The 10957-nt window shown below is 58.8% G+C and overlaps 1 protein-coding gene across 1 annotated transcript; it reads left to right on the top strand.

Annotated features, from left to right (window-relative positions):
• The first annotated feature begins 209 nt into the window (after positions 1–209).
• SIK1 (salt inducible kinase 1) lies at positions 210–9211 on the top strand. Its single transcript, XM_065876311.1, has 13 exons — positions 210–365; positions 847–963; positions 3540–3603; positions 3754–3915; positions 4053–4177; positions 4272–4395; positions 5150–5373; positions 5611–5760; positions 6186–6308; positions 6428–6644; positions 7146–7421; positions 8119–8350; positions 8827–9211. The coding sequence occupies exons 1-13, from the start codon at positions 210–212 to the stop codon at positions 9209–9211; spliced, it is 2355 nt and encodes a 784-aa protein (XP_065732383.1).
• The last annotated feature ends 1746 nt before the right edge of the window (positions 9212–10957 follow it).

Genomic DNA, 10957 nt, shown 5'->3' with positions numbered 1-10957 from the left:
CCAAGCCGAGCCGAGCGCGGGCGGCGGGCGTGGGAGCGGGGCGCACGTCCCAAGGGGTTCCCGGAATCCGGGGTCGCTGTGGAGCCGGTCGCCGGCGGGGGCGGGTGGCAGCGGGTCCGCGCGCCCGTGGGGCCGGGGGCCCTGGGCTCGGGACGGCCGGCCGGCGCCGAGCTGAGCGCGCCCCCCGCCCGCAGGTGCGGCCCGGAGCCATGGTGATCATGTCGGAGTTGAGCGCGGCCCCCGCGGGCTCGGGCCAGGGACAGCAGAAACCTCTCCGGGTGGGCTTTTACGACATCGAGCGGACCCTGGGCAAGGGCAATTTCGCGGTGGTGAAGCTGGCCCGGCATCGAGTTACCAAAACGCAGGTGCGTGGGGCGGCGGGACCCCGGGGTGGACCCTCCGGGGTTGCACCCTCTGCGGGTGGACACCCCCCCTCCCCGGAGCAGGGGAAGCTGGTGGATCCCTGCTTGTGGGGTCCTTCGTCCTAATGTCTAAACGCTGACAGTTTTTAGTTTGGAAAAGGAAAGAAATGTTTTATATTATGATTATGCATGATTTGTACAAACACTGGGGGACAGCAAATAGGATAATGAGCAGGTAACCTAGGAGCGCAGCTGGAGCCCTGAAAAGTGAGCCTGCAGAGACTTAGGACATTTATTGATCTTTGGCTTTTTAAGTAATATTAATGGTTACTTCCGTTATTTTCCTCCCTAACTTTTTGTGACCTTTGGGGACATAAAGTGTTTTAGAAATTAACCTACAGAAAATGAAATGTGTAAATTAGCTTAAATGAGAGGGTTTTTTCTTTTTCAAACAAAATATCCTTTATCTATTAAAAATTTGTAGGTTGCAATAAAAATAATCGACAAGACACGATTAGATTCAAGCAATTTGGAAAAGATATACCGTGAAGTTCAGATCATGAAGCTTCTGGAGCATCCTCATATCATAAAGCTTTATCAGGTGAGGACTCAAGTGTGCCTTCCACTGTTACTTCTGGCAAAGTGTATCATGTTTTTAATTTTCAACAACTTAAGTCTCTGAAGGTTGCCCCCCTTTTTGGGTGTTTGTAGGAGTCAGGGGGTTGATTGTATAAGGTGAACAGATTGACTTCTGTAAGCTGGGCAGTTATTTTCTTGCTCTTGGATCATAATTCAGATTTGCCTCATTAAAGTTTTGTTTGGTAGTGTTACTCATTCCAGTTTTGAATGCGTGGAGGTCGGTTGTTAAATTTACTATGAAAACAAACAACTAGATCTCTGCATTGCCGCAAGTCAACCATTTAGTGTGAAGGGACGAATCTGAGTGAAACTAGACTCTTCTGCCTTTGCAGATAATTATTAATCTTTAAAACCAGCTGCTCTTACCAGTTTTCATAAACTTATCTGAGCAAACTTATCTGTGAGCATTTGTCTATCCCGTTTCAACCCTTCCATCAAAAACGGAGAGATGAGGTGCCTTTGCTGCGGTGAGAGCAAAAGGAACTTGCCATCTCATCTGCTTTAAGAACGTGCCTCACCCTGTCCGTCTGTTGGTTTGCTTTGTGTTCTTCCTTGAAACTAATAAATTGTATCTTTGGAAACTAAGTGCTGATTTAATTAGGACAGCGAAGGAATCTCTTACTTAGCCAGGTGCTTCTGCAAAATGAACTCGGGTCTACTTGCAGAAGGATAAGTTCTTTGCAAATGTTTGATATTACTCCCAGTTGCGTTGTTCCTTTTGACGATTCTCACGAAACCCTGTGGATCCGAGATGAATATGGGACGGTGTGGGGATGTGTGTGTGCCCTCGGCAAGGTGAAGCTGTACAGTGTGGCAGGGGAGAGGACTGAGGTTGAAATGACCCCCCGGGGAGGCTGCTGCCCTGGGTTACGGTGAAGGATGAGGTGGAGTCATGGGGCTGGTGTTCCTCTAATGACAGTTTACTCAGCATCGTTAAGTGCTGGGATCGAGTCACGTGCACTCCAGTTCGTGTTTTGTTTCTGTTGTCATTTTTGAGTCAGGCCGAGATAAGATGTTTCCTCCATGGTCACTGATGTCAGTGCCTGAGCATGTGCCCAGCCTGTTTCCACAGGAGTGGGCTGAAGGCTGTCTGTCTTTGACTTTGACAAGGGGGATGAGCCAGAGCTTTCCTCATCTTCCTGTCCTCCACTGACCCTGTGCTGGAGGAGCCCCATGAGCCAGACGGTAGAGGTCTTTTCTGGGGGTGAATTTTCTCATCATTCCATGAGCTGCTTTAACTGTTTGGAGACAGGGTTCAGTGGGTAGCAGCGATTGTTATGGCTCTGGTTTTGACGCTAGTGTCTAATTTTCTTCCCCTGGCCCGGTCCCCAGAACCCCCGTGAGACGCTTCAGCTCTTTCCTCGAGGTGTTTTTTAAAACTTCAAGCACGTTGACTCGTAATTCTTCCTCCGTCTCTTTTTTAAATTGAGGAAAGGGATAAACTTACAGCATGTCACTCTACCACACACGTCCAGGGCAAGGGTAGTTACAAGCATAGCGAAACTGCATTGTGTTGGCTTTTCTTGTTAGATTTGTGGCTCAAGCCAGTTGTCTTTAAAGTGCCTTTTTAAGGGAATAACTATATTTTGAACCCTGAAGAGATCTTTTTCTGTAAAGATGTATTCTCTCTGTCTCCCTCTGAAATATTTTAAAATACACAGACATGAGTTTGTTTTACTCCTTTCAGTACCAAAGATTTGAATTTGACCTCCTTTCGTAATTAGTTATGTTTTAAAATCTTAAAATTTTTTTTCAACGTGAAATAAAATTCTCGATCAGTAAATGAACCTCTAAGGTGTGTTTGACATTGGCTCTTGCTATTGACACACACGCCGAGGAGTTTGCTGTACGGAGAGGAGTCTTTTGTAGCTTACCTGGCAGAGCTGGCCTCTCACAGCCTACTGTATCAGGTCAGTAACGCAAGTGGGGCGGGGAATTTGTTATCTATTATTCAGCTCGTGCCGGCCCTGGCTTGGATAATCTGTTGCCTGCTAGGCTTCTAGAAGAAAGGCCTCACAGAACTCTCGCCATCTCTTTTACTGCTGGGGCCCGCAGAGCCTCCACTTTGGGTGAGGCAAAGTGAGTTAAAAATACCATACAGGAGAGTTCCAATACAATGGGGAAGCAGAGGTGTATCAGGATGGACAGGTTGGTGAGGAGCTCACCTCTGATTTTCAAAAAACTTTTCCTTTTTTTTTTTTTTTTTTACATCTTTATTGGAGTACAATTGCTTTACAGTGGTGTGTTAGTTTCTGCTTTATAACAAAGTGAATCAGTTATACATGTACATATGCTCCCATGTGTCTTCCCTCTTGCGTCTCCCTGCCTCCCACCCTCCCTATCCCGCCCCCAAAAAATTTTCTGAATAGGGATCCCCTTTGTCTCTTTATTGCGAAAGATTTTCTTTTCTTTCCTTTTTTAAAATAACGAACGTGCTCACTCTGGAGAAGTTAAAAATTTACTGGGGTTCAAGTAGATTATTTATACCGTTGGTATGTTCCCTTTATGTGGTTAAAGGTTAGGTCTTTATTTTTTTAGGTTATGGAAACAAAGGATATGCTTTACATTGTCACCGAATTCGCAAAAAATGGAGAAATGTTTGGTAAGCCGTGCTGATTCTTAGTACCTGTTGGAAAGAAATGTCCTGATCGCCCCTCCAGTGTTTGGGTCTCCCCAGAATCCTTTCGTTGTGCCCTAGGCGGCGGCCGGACCTTTGGATTTGGGCCTATAGCTTCCTTTTGTCCGTCCTCAGATTACTTGACCTCCACCGGGCACCTGAGCGAGAGTGAAGCCCGCAAGAAGTTCTGGCAGATTCTGTCAGCTGTGGAATACTGCCACAGCCATAACATCGTCCACCGGGACCTCAAGACCGAGAACCTGTTGCTGGACGGCAACATGGACATCAAGCTGGCAGGTGAGGGGCCCAGGAGCGCGCCCAGCGGGAGGGAGGTGCGTGCCGGTGAGGGGCCCCATGCCGTATTGCGCGAGCCTTTGAAACTGTGGCCCTGCCGTTTGCACTGCACCTTCATCGCCTGTTTTCTTGTCTCTCAGATTTCGGGTTTGGGAATTTCTATAAGCCAGGAGAGCCTCTGTCCACGTGGTGTGGGAGCCCCCCGTACGCAGCCCCGGAGGTCTTCGAGGGGAAGGAGTACGAAGGCCCCCAGCTGGACATCTGGGTAGGAGCCACTGGTGCGGTGACTGAGGGGTGCGGGTGCTCGGGGGGCACCGGTGCCGGGGCGCAGGCGATGACTCAAGTCTGGTCCTCCTCAGAGCCTGGGCGTCGTGCTGTACGTCCTCGTCTGCGGGTCTCTTCCCTTCGACGGGCCTAGCCTGCCGGCCTTGCGTCAGCGGGTGCTGGAGGGCCGGTTCCGCATCCCCTTCTTCATGTCTCGAGGTAGGTGAGTGCCCGGCCTCCTCTGGGCGGGTGCGGTCACCAGCCTGCTGCCCGAGCTATTGGGTAACCAGGATGAGACTTTGGGGGGCTGAGGAGGAACTTATTTCCTGAAATGCCTGCTTGACCGTCTTCTGGGTCTGCCATCGGGCCTGGGAGCCAGTCCCGTGTCACTGTGGGGTGTTTACTAGATGCCTGCCAGGGAATCCCAACCCACTGGCTGCTTTTTCTGTGCCCGACTTGCAGGGCCAGCCGATGCCTATGCGGCTGCTCCGAAGCCGGCTGGGGGCCCAGCGACAGCACTCGGGGTGCCGGGGTGCTGGCCCCGACCCCTGAGTCTCACCCCTCCCACACTGTGCTTTTCCCAGCGACAGCACTCGGGGTGCCGGGGTGCTGGCCCTGACCCCTGAGTCTCACCCCTCCCACACTGTGCTTTTCCCTTCCGCTTTGGAAGGTGCTGGACAGCTGCTTCCTCACATGCTTGGTCACAGCAGGGTGGGGGAGTCTAGGTGGTGCTCGGTCTGGTGGACGTTAGGGCCACGTTCCCCAGGGACCTGATCCCTCGACCCGTGGCCCTCCTTGGCGGCGGGTCTGTGACACCCAGGCCACCGCCCCCGGCCTCAGCGTTCTTTGGGACGGTCACTTGTCTGCTCGCCACGTGCCGGGGGGCCATGTCGCCTGCAGGGGCCCAGGTGGGCGCCGGGCACGCGTGTGCGGGAGGCCCTCGCGGGCTCAGTGTGCCTCCCTCGCCCCCCAGACTGCGAGACGCTGGTCCGCCGTATGCTGGCCGTGGACCCCACCAAGCGCATCACCATCAGCCAGATCTGGGAGCACAGGTGGATGCGGGCCGACCCCGCCCTGCGGCAGCCCACCTGCCCGGTCTTCTCCTTGCTCGGCTACGCCTCCAGCCTGGGCGGCTATGACGAGCAGGCGCTGGGCATCATGCAGACGCTGGGCGTGGACCGGCAGAGGACCGTGGAGGTGCGCCGCCGGCCTGGCCTGCCATGGGGAGGGTGCGCCTTCCCGGTCGGGGGCGGGGCGGGCCGCTGAACGGGGGAAGCAGGCGCTCGCCAGCTGGGTTAAAACGGGCGCGCGGCTGATCGAAGGGCAGCTCGCCCACGGGAGAGGGTGTTCTTGGCCACCCCACGATGGCGCGGGGGCGGGCTCTTCAGGAGCCCCCCCGCCGGCTGTGCTCTGACCCCGCTTCTCTGCCCGCAGTCGCTGCAGAACAGCAGCTACAACCACTTCGCTGCCATTTATTACCTCCTCCTGGAGCGGTTGAAGGAGCTCCGGCTTGCCCAGCCGCCGGCCCGCCCGGGACACGCCTGGCAACAGAGGCCCCGGAGCTCGGACCTCAGCGGATTTGAGGTGAGGGGCGGCGCCTTCGATACCCAGCCCCGAGTTTCTGCCTTGGACCGTGTCCCCAAGTTAGGAATACCCTGCTCGGACATGGCTGGGAGGGCACGCGGGCTGAGCCCCCAGGTCACCTACCCCCTCCCGTTAGGCACTTGGCAGGGGGTCCCGTGTGGTGAAGCAGGGTGGGGGGTGCCAGCCGTTCTGCTGGGGGTCAGGCCCCGCCTGACCACCCCCTGTTCCTTCACGGCCCCTGGTGCCACCACTCGGCCGGTGAGGCACTGGAGGGGGCTATGCACGTGTCCTGAGCCCGCAGCTGGCGGCCGACGTCTGTTAACTCAGCAGGAAGCCAGCCCGGTCTGTTCCGCGACACTGTGTTGTTTGCGGTCGTCCCCTGCCTCTGTCCCTCACGGCCTCTGTCCTCATCTGCTGGCCCCCAGGTGCCTCAGGAAGGCCCCCCCGGTGACGCTTTCCGCTCTGCCCTGCTCTGCGCGCAGCCCCAGACCTTGGGGCAGTCCGTCCTGCAGGCCGAGCTGGACTGTGACCTCCACGGCTCACTGCAGGTGTGCGAGCGCCTCGCAGGCGGTGTCCGGGGTGGGCCCGTCTGGTTCCCAGTGCTGGTGACGCCCCGGGCCGGGCCTCACGGAGCGCTGGGGTCACCGGCCTCCGTGTGTCCCCGCAGCCCTCGCTCTTCCCCGTGGACACCGGTTGCCACGGCGTGTGCCAGTGGCGTTCCGTCTCCCCCAGCAGCCTGCTGGACACGGCCATCAGCGAGGAGGCCAGGCGGGGCCCGGGCCTGGACGAGGAGCAGGTCGCACGGGGGCCCCCGCCTGGCAGCACCGGCCGGAGACACACGCTGGCCGAGGTCTCCACCTGCTTCTCCCCGCGCATCCCTCCATGTAAGCGTCCCCGTGGGTCAGGGACATGCCCGGCGGGTGGGCTGTGACGGGCAGCGTCTTCAGGTTTGCTGTTCCTGAATCGCCCGAGGCCACGTGGACCATACTTAGACCTCACCGGTGGCCCTCGAGTGGCAGGGACGGCGTGGGGTTTAGCTGCCCTCAGGGGCTAGCAGGGCAGGTCCTCGGCCCAGGCCCCTCTGTGTCCCAGGTCCAAGCGCCACCTGTTGGCTGTAGCCGCGCCCCCAGCCCCATGGTGCTGGCCGTCGAGGCTCCCTGGACTCTGGGGGCATCTGGCTGTCGCAGACTTCCTACCTCCAGAGTTGAGGCTAGGGGTGGGGAGGGCACAGCTGTCTGCCCCGTCAGTGGGCCACGGGCCATCTGAGGGCCCCGGAGACGCCGCAGCAGGCGCGAAGCTCCGGGGCCAGAGCACCTGGACTTGCTGCGAAGGGCGTCGGGCGTCCCCGGGTGCGTCTGGCCTCAGCAGCGCCTGCTGCTCTGCAGGTATCGTTGTCTCACCGTCCGCGGCCAGTCCTTCCGAAGGCACCAGCTCCGACAGCTGCCTGACCTCTGCGGGTGATGGCCTGGCTGGGCTCAGCGGACACCTGGTGGCTCAGGGGCTGCCGAGCGCCTGCTCCCCGCTCAGACTGGCCTCGCCACGCCTGGGGACCCAGTCCGCCACCCCTGTGCTGCAGGCGCAGGGGGCCCTGGGAGGAGCCGCCCTGCTCCCCGTCAGCTTCCAGGAGGGCCGGAGGGCGTCAGACACCTCTCTCACTCAAGGTGACTTCCCCTTTCGCACCCACTTCTGCCTTCCCTGGGAGACCTGTGTGCACCCCGGCGGGGGCGGGCATCACTTTGTCCTTAACGGCAGGTGGCAAACCCCTCTTCTAGCTGGTCCTGGTGGAGCAGCTGTGCTCCCTGGGCAGGCCGAAGCTGCTGCCCGGCTTCTAGACGCCCTGGCTTCTAGGGCGAGCTCACACGGCCTCTAGTAGCTGGTCCTAAGAGCCCAAGAGATGCTTGGATGGCGGGCATCAGCTCCTGACTTGGAGGAGGATGGTCAGGGAGGCACCCGCCACAAAGGCAACCCATACTTGGCGGCCGGGGTCCCGTGGCACCTCCCAGGGCTTGTGGGGCCCCAGCCCCTTCGCGAGGCCCCTGCACTGCTCGCGCCCTCCTTCCACGAAGGATTCACTGTCTGCCCAGACGTGGGCTTCTTCAGGGCTGGAACTGCTGTCCCAAACCAAACCCCAGAAGAGACTGATGTCCCAGCCCCAGGAGAGGGGCTGTCGTGAAGTGATGGGGTGACGAGAGGGCCCCTCGACCCTGTAGGAAGGCGTGCGGGTCCCCTCATCCCACAACGTTCACGCCAGTCGGCCCCGCATCCTCCCCTGCTGTCTGGAAGCCCCAGCAAGCGATGGGCCGTCAGGCCAGGGCTGGTGGACGGGTCCGTATACCTGTTCACCTTGCCTGTCCCCAGGGCTGAAAGCCTTTCGGCAGCAGCTGAGGAAGAATGCGAGGACCAAAGGCTTTCTGGGGCTGAACAAGATCAAGGGGCTGGCTCGCCAGGTGTGCCAGCCCTCCTCCAGCCGGACCTCGAGGGGCGGCCTGAGCACCTTCCAGCTGCCCGCACAGAGCCCGGGCCTGCACGGCGGCGGGGCTGGTGGCCGGGAGGGCAGGAGCCTGCTGGAGGAGGTGTTGCACCAGCAGAGGTAAGACGCCCGCGTGGCACTGGCGCCGGGGCCTGGGCAGGGCTCGTGTGGCTTGGGCTTTTCTGAGCGGCCTTACCCCCTGAGCTCCCGCTTCTGCACGTAACCAGACAAGCGCCGCCCTGCCCAGGCTGGGGGAGATCTGTGCGGCTCCTTCCCAGTAGCTGGGGGGCGGGGGTGGGGAGCATCGGCCCGCAGTGGGGGAGGGCGGGGGCGGCGGGTAAGAATGTCACGTCTGGTTGGCATCTCTGAGCTGCTACGAAAGCAAGACGGGGAATGAAATGCCAGGAATTGCTCAGGGGATGAGTCACGCCCAGAGTGGCGTGTTCCGAGCAGCTCCAGCCCGTACTTCCATGGGGCGGGCCTTCAGCCCTGGTGGGTGGAAACCCGATCGATCGTGTGGGAGCCTGGCCGGGTGGCGGGGGCAGCCGCGCGCCGGCCGGCACTGACCTGCCTTCCCTGTCCCTCGGCCTGGCCAGGTTGCTCCAGTTACAGCACCACCCGGCGGCCCCACCCGGCTGCCAGCCGGCCGCCCAGCCCCCCCCAGCCCCCCTGGTCCTCGCCCCCTGCGATGGCACCCTCCTCGTGTCGGGACTGCAGAAGGAGCTGGGGCTGGGGCCCGGCCTGCTGCTGCCGCCCCCGCTGCTGCAGGCCGGGGGCTCCCCGGTGGCGTCGGCCGCCCAGCTCCTGGACGCCCACCTGCGCATCAGCAGCTCCACGGCCCCCGGCCCTGCCGCCGTGGCCCCCCAGCCACGCTTCGCCACGCTGTCCCCGAGCCTGGAACCCGCAGGGCTGCCCCAGGGGGACTGTGAAATGGAGGACTTGACCTCGGGCCCGCCGGGCACCTTCGTCTTGGTGCAGTGAGGGGCCCGGCCGGGCTGTGACTTCTCGAAGCAATAATTTCAGAGTATGTGAAGACGTTTCCGGACTCAAAGCCAAGAACTTTTCAGCAGGAAAACAAGCAATACGTTTGGTGTTTTGGCTTTTTAGTTTATATTTTGTTTGATTTTTTTTTTTTTTTTTTCCCCTTGCACTGAGCAACTGTAACTCCGAGTAGGGACTGGAAACTTTTTGAAGAAAAATAATAATCCAGGGGCCTGTCATTGGGGCGGGTGGATGGGAAGCGGGAGGAGGGCAGCGGGTGGAGCTGGCAGCGCTGTGGTCAGGGTCACGGGGTGGGGGGGTGGGGAGGGGGTCGCCGATTGCCCCCAGGAAGCCGTGGTGTGAGCCGTGCGTCCCCATTGCGTGTGTGTGTGCGTGCATGTGTTAGTGGGTTTTTTTAGTTCACAATTCTCCACTTTCTGGAACACTTATGCTTCACTTGAAAACTGTGAACTTTCTGCTTTACGTATCAGTTCTTGAAAAGCTCTAACGTCCAGCCCAAGAGAAGATAATCTATAAATTCTTGGAATTCTCTCCCCTGAAATCAGAACCCAGAGGATAGTTTTTCTTATTTTAGAGGAGACGTTTTATAAACTGCTCGGGAGCTGGTTTTCCAGGATTCTTCGGAGGGGCTGCAAAGAGGAACCTGGCTGGGGTGGGGGGACCGCGAGGTGGAGGCTCCCCGCTCCCGCCCCGGTCACTTGGCCTGGAGCCCCAGGGCACCTCCGAGGGAGCTGGGGAAGTCTCTTCCTCCTGCACCTCTTATTTCCGCTGCTAATTAAGTTTTTATGCATTTCATTATCAGGGTCCAAAAAGAACAACTGACTTGGGGTGGAGTGGGGATCGTGCAATATGGCGATTCTGTGATGCTGGGACGGACAGGGATGGGCCGCTTGCGGTCGGGGGACGGCCCACCTTGTCCGGGCCCTGCGCTTGGTGGGCCTCCGTTTTAGGAAAATGAAGTGAGAGGTCAGGTCAGTGCTGTTCAAGCTTTGTTCTTTTTTTAAAGCGAATACTGTACATGTATATACATAGGAGACAAACATACACTACTTATTTTTTATACTTTTTACTACGTTTTTGTGTTCCTGGTGTGAACTTCCCTCTCTGGTAACGTAACCAAGCTCCGGCACCAGGTCCGTGTGGAGGCGGGGCCAGCAGCAAGCGGACCAGGCACTTGCTCACCTGGCAGGTGAGCTCAGGTGGCGGCTCAGTCCGCCAGAGGCCGCTGGACTGAGGAGGACCGTCCCTCCCCGTCCCTGTGGCCAGTCAGCGCCGTCCCTTTACCAGCGCAGGTGCCTTCAGCTTGTGTCGGCTCTCGCTGCCTGCAGTGTTAGGCCCAGGTGATGCCGAACCGGGAAGGTGGCACGTGTAGAAGCCAAAGATTGCCGGGTCGCCAGAGGCCGGGGAGGCGGCCCGGGTCTGTGCGTGCGGCCAGTTCCCGCCGGCCCCGCCGCCGCTGCTCTGGAGCTGTGTCCAGGAGCGGGACAAAGGACTGTCCTTGCACCTGGCTGCCAAGGAGTCACCAAAGCCTCCCGTGACTTGGAAGGTTTGGGCCAGGAGAGCGCCGGAGGCCCTGGGGTGCCAGCCTCGGCCTCCGCCTTCTGGAGGCACCGTCGACTCCCCCGAGGCCGCTTCCCTCCTTAACGCATCTGTTCCAACGCCGTTGATCAAAGGCCTCAGAGCCATGACAAGCACTTTACTCTCAGCGTTTCCTCCCGTCACCGT

The sequence above is a fragment of the Phocoena phocoena genome, chromosome 4 (assembly GCF_963924675.1).
Source record: "Phocoena phocoena chromosome 4, mPhoPho1.1, whole genome shotgun sequence".
NCBI lineage: Eukaryota > Metazoa > Chordata > Mammalia > Artiodactyla > Phocoenidae > Phocoena > Phocoena phocoena.
The sequence above is the reverse complement of the archived record's forward strand: the minus strand, read 5'-3'. Positions and strand labels throughout refer to the sequence as shown.

What these genes read in the sequence shown, in the direction of transcription:
- SIK1 (XM_065876311.1), top strand. Translation starts at nt 210, where the DNA reads ATGGTGATCATGTCGGAGTTGAGCGCGGCCCCCGCGGGCTCGGGCCAG. An exon ending in CATGGACATCAAGCTGGCAG is followed by an intron (nt 3,916 to 4,052) that starts GTGAGGGGCCCA and finishes CTTGTCTCTCAG; the next exon opens with ATTTCGGGTTTGGGAATTTC. An exon ending in CCCCTTCTTCATGTCTCGAG is followed by an intron (nt 4,396 to 5,149) that starts GTAGGTGAGTGC and finishes CTCGCCCCCCAG; the next exon opens with ACTGCGAGACGCTGGTCCGC.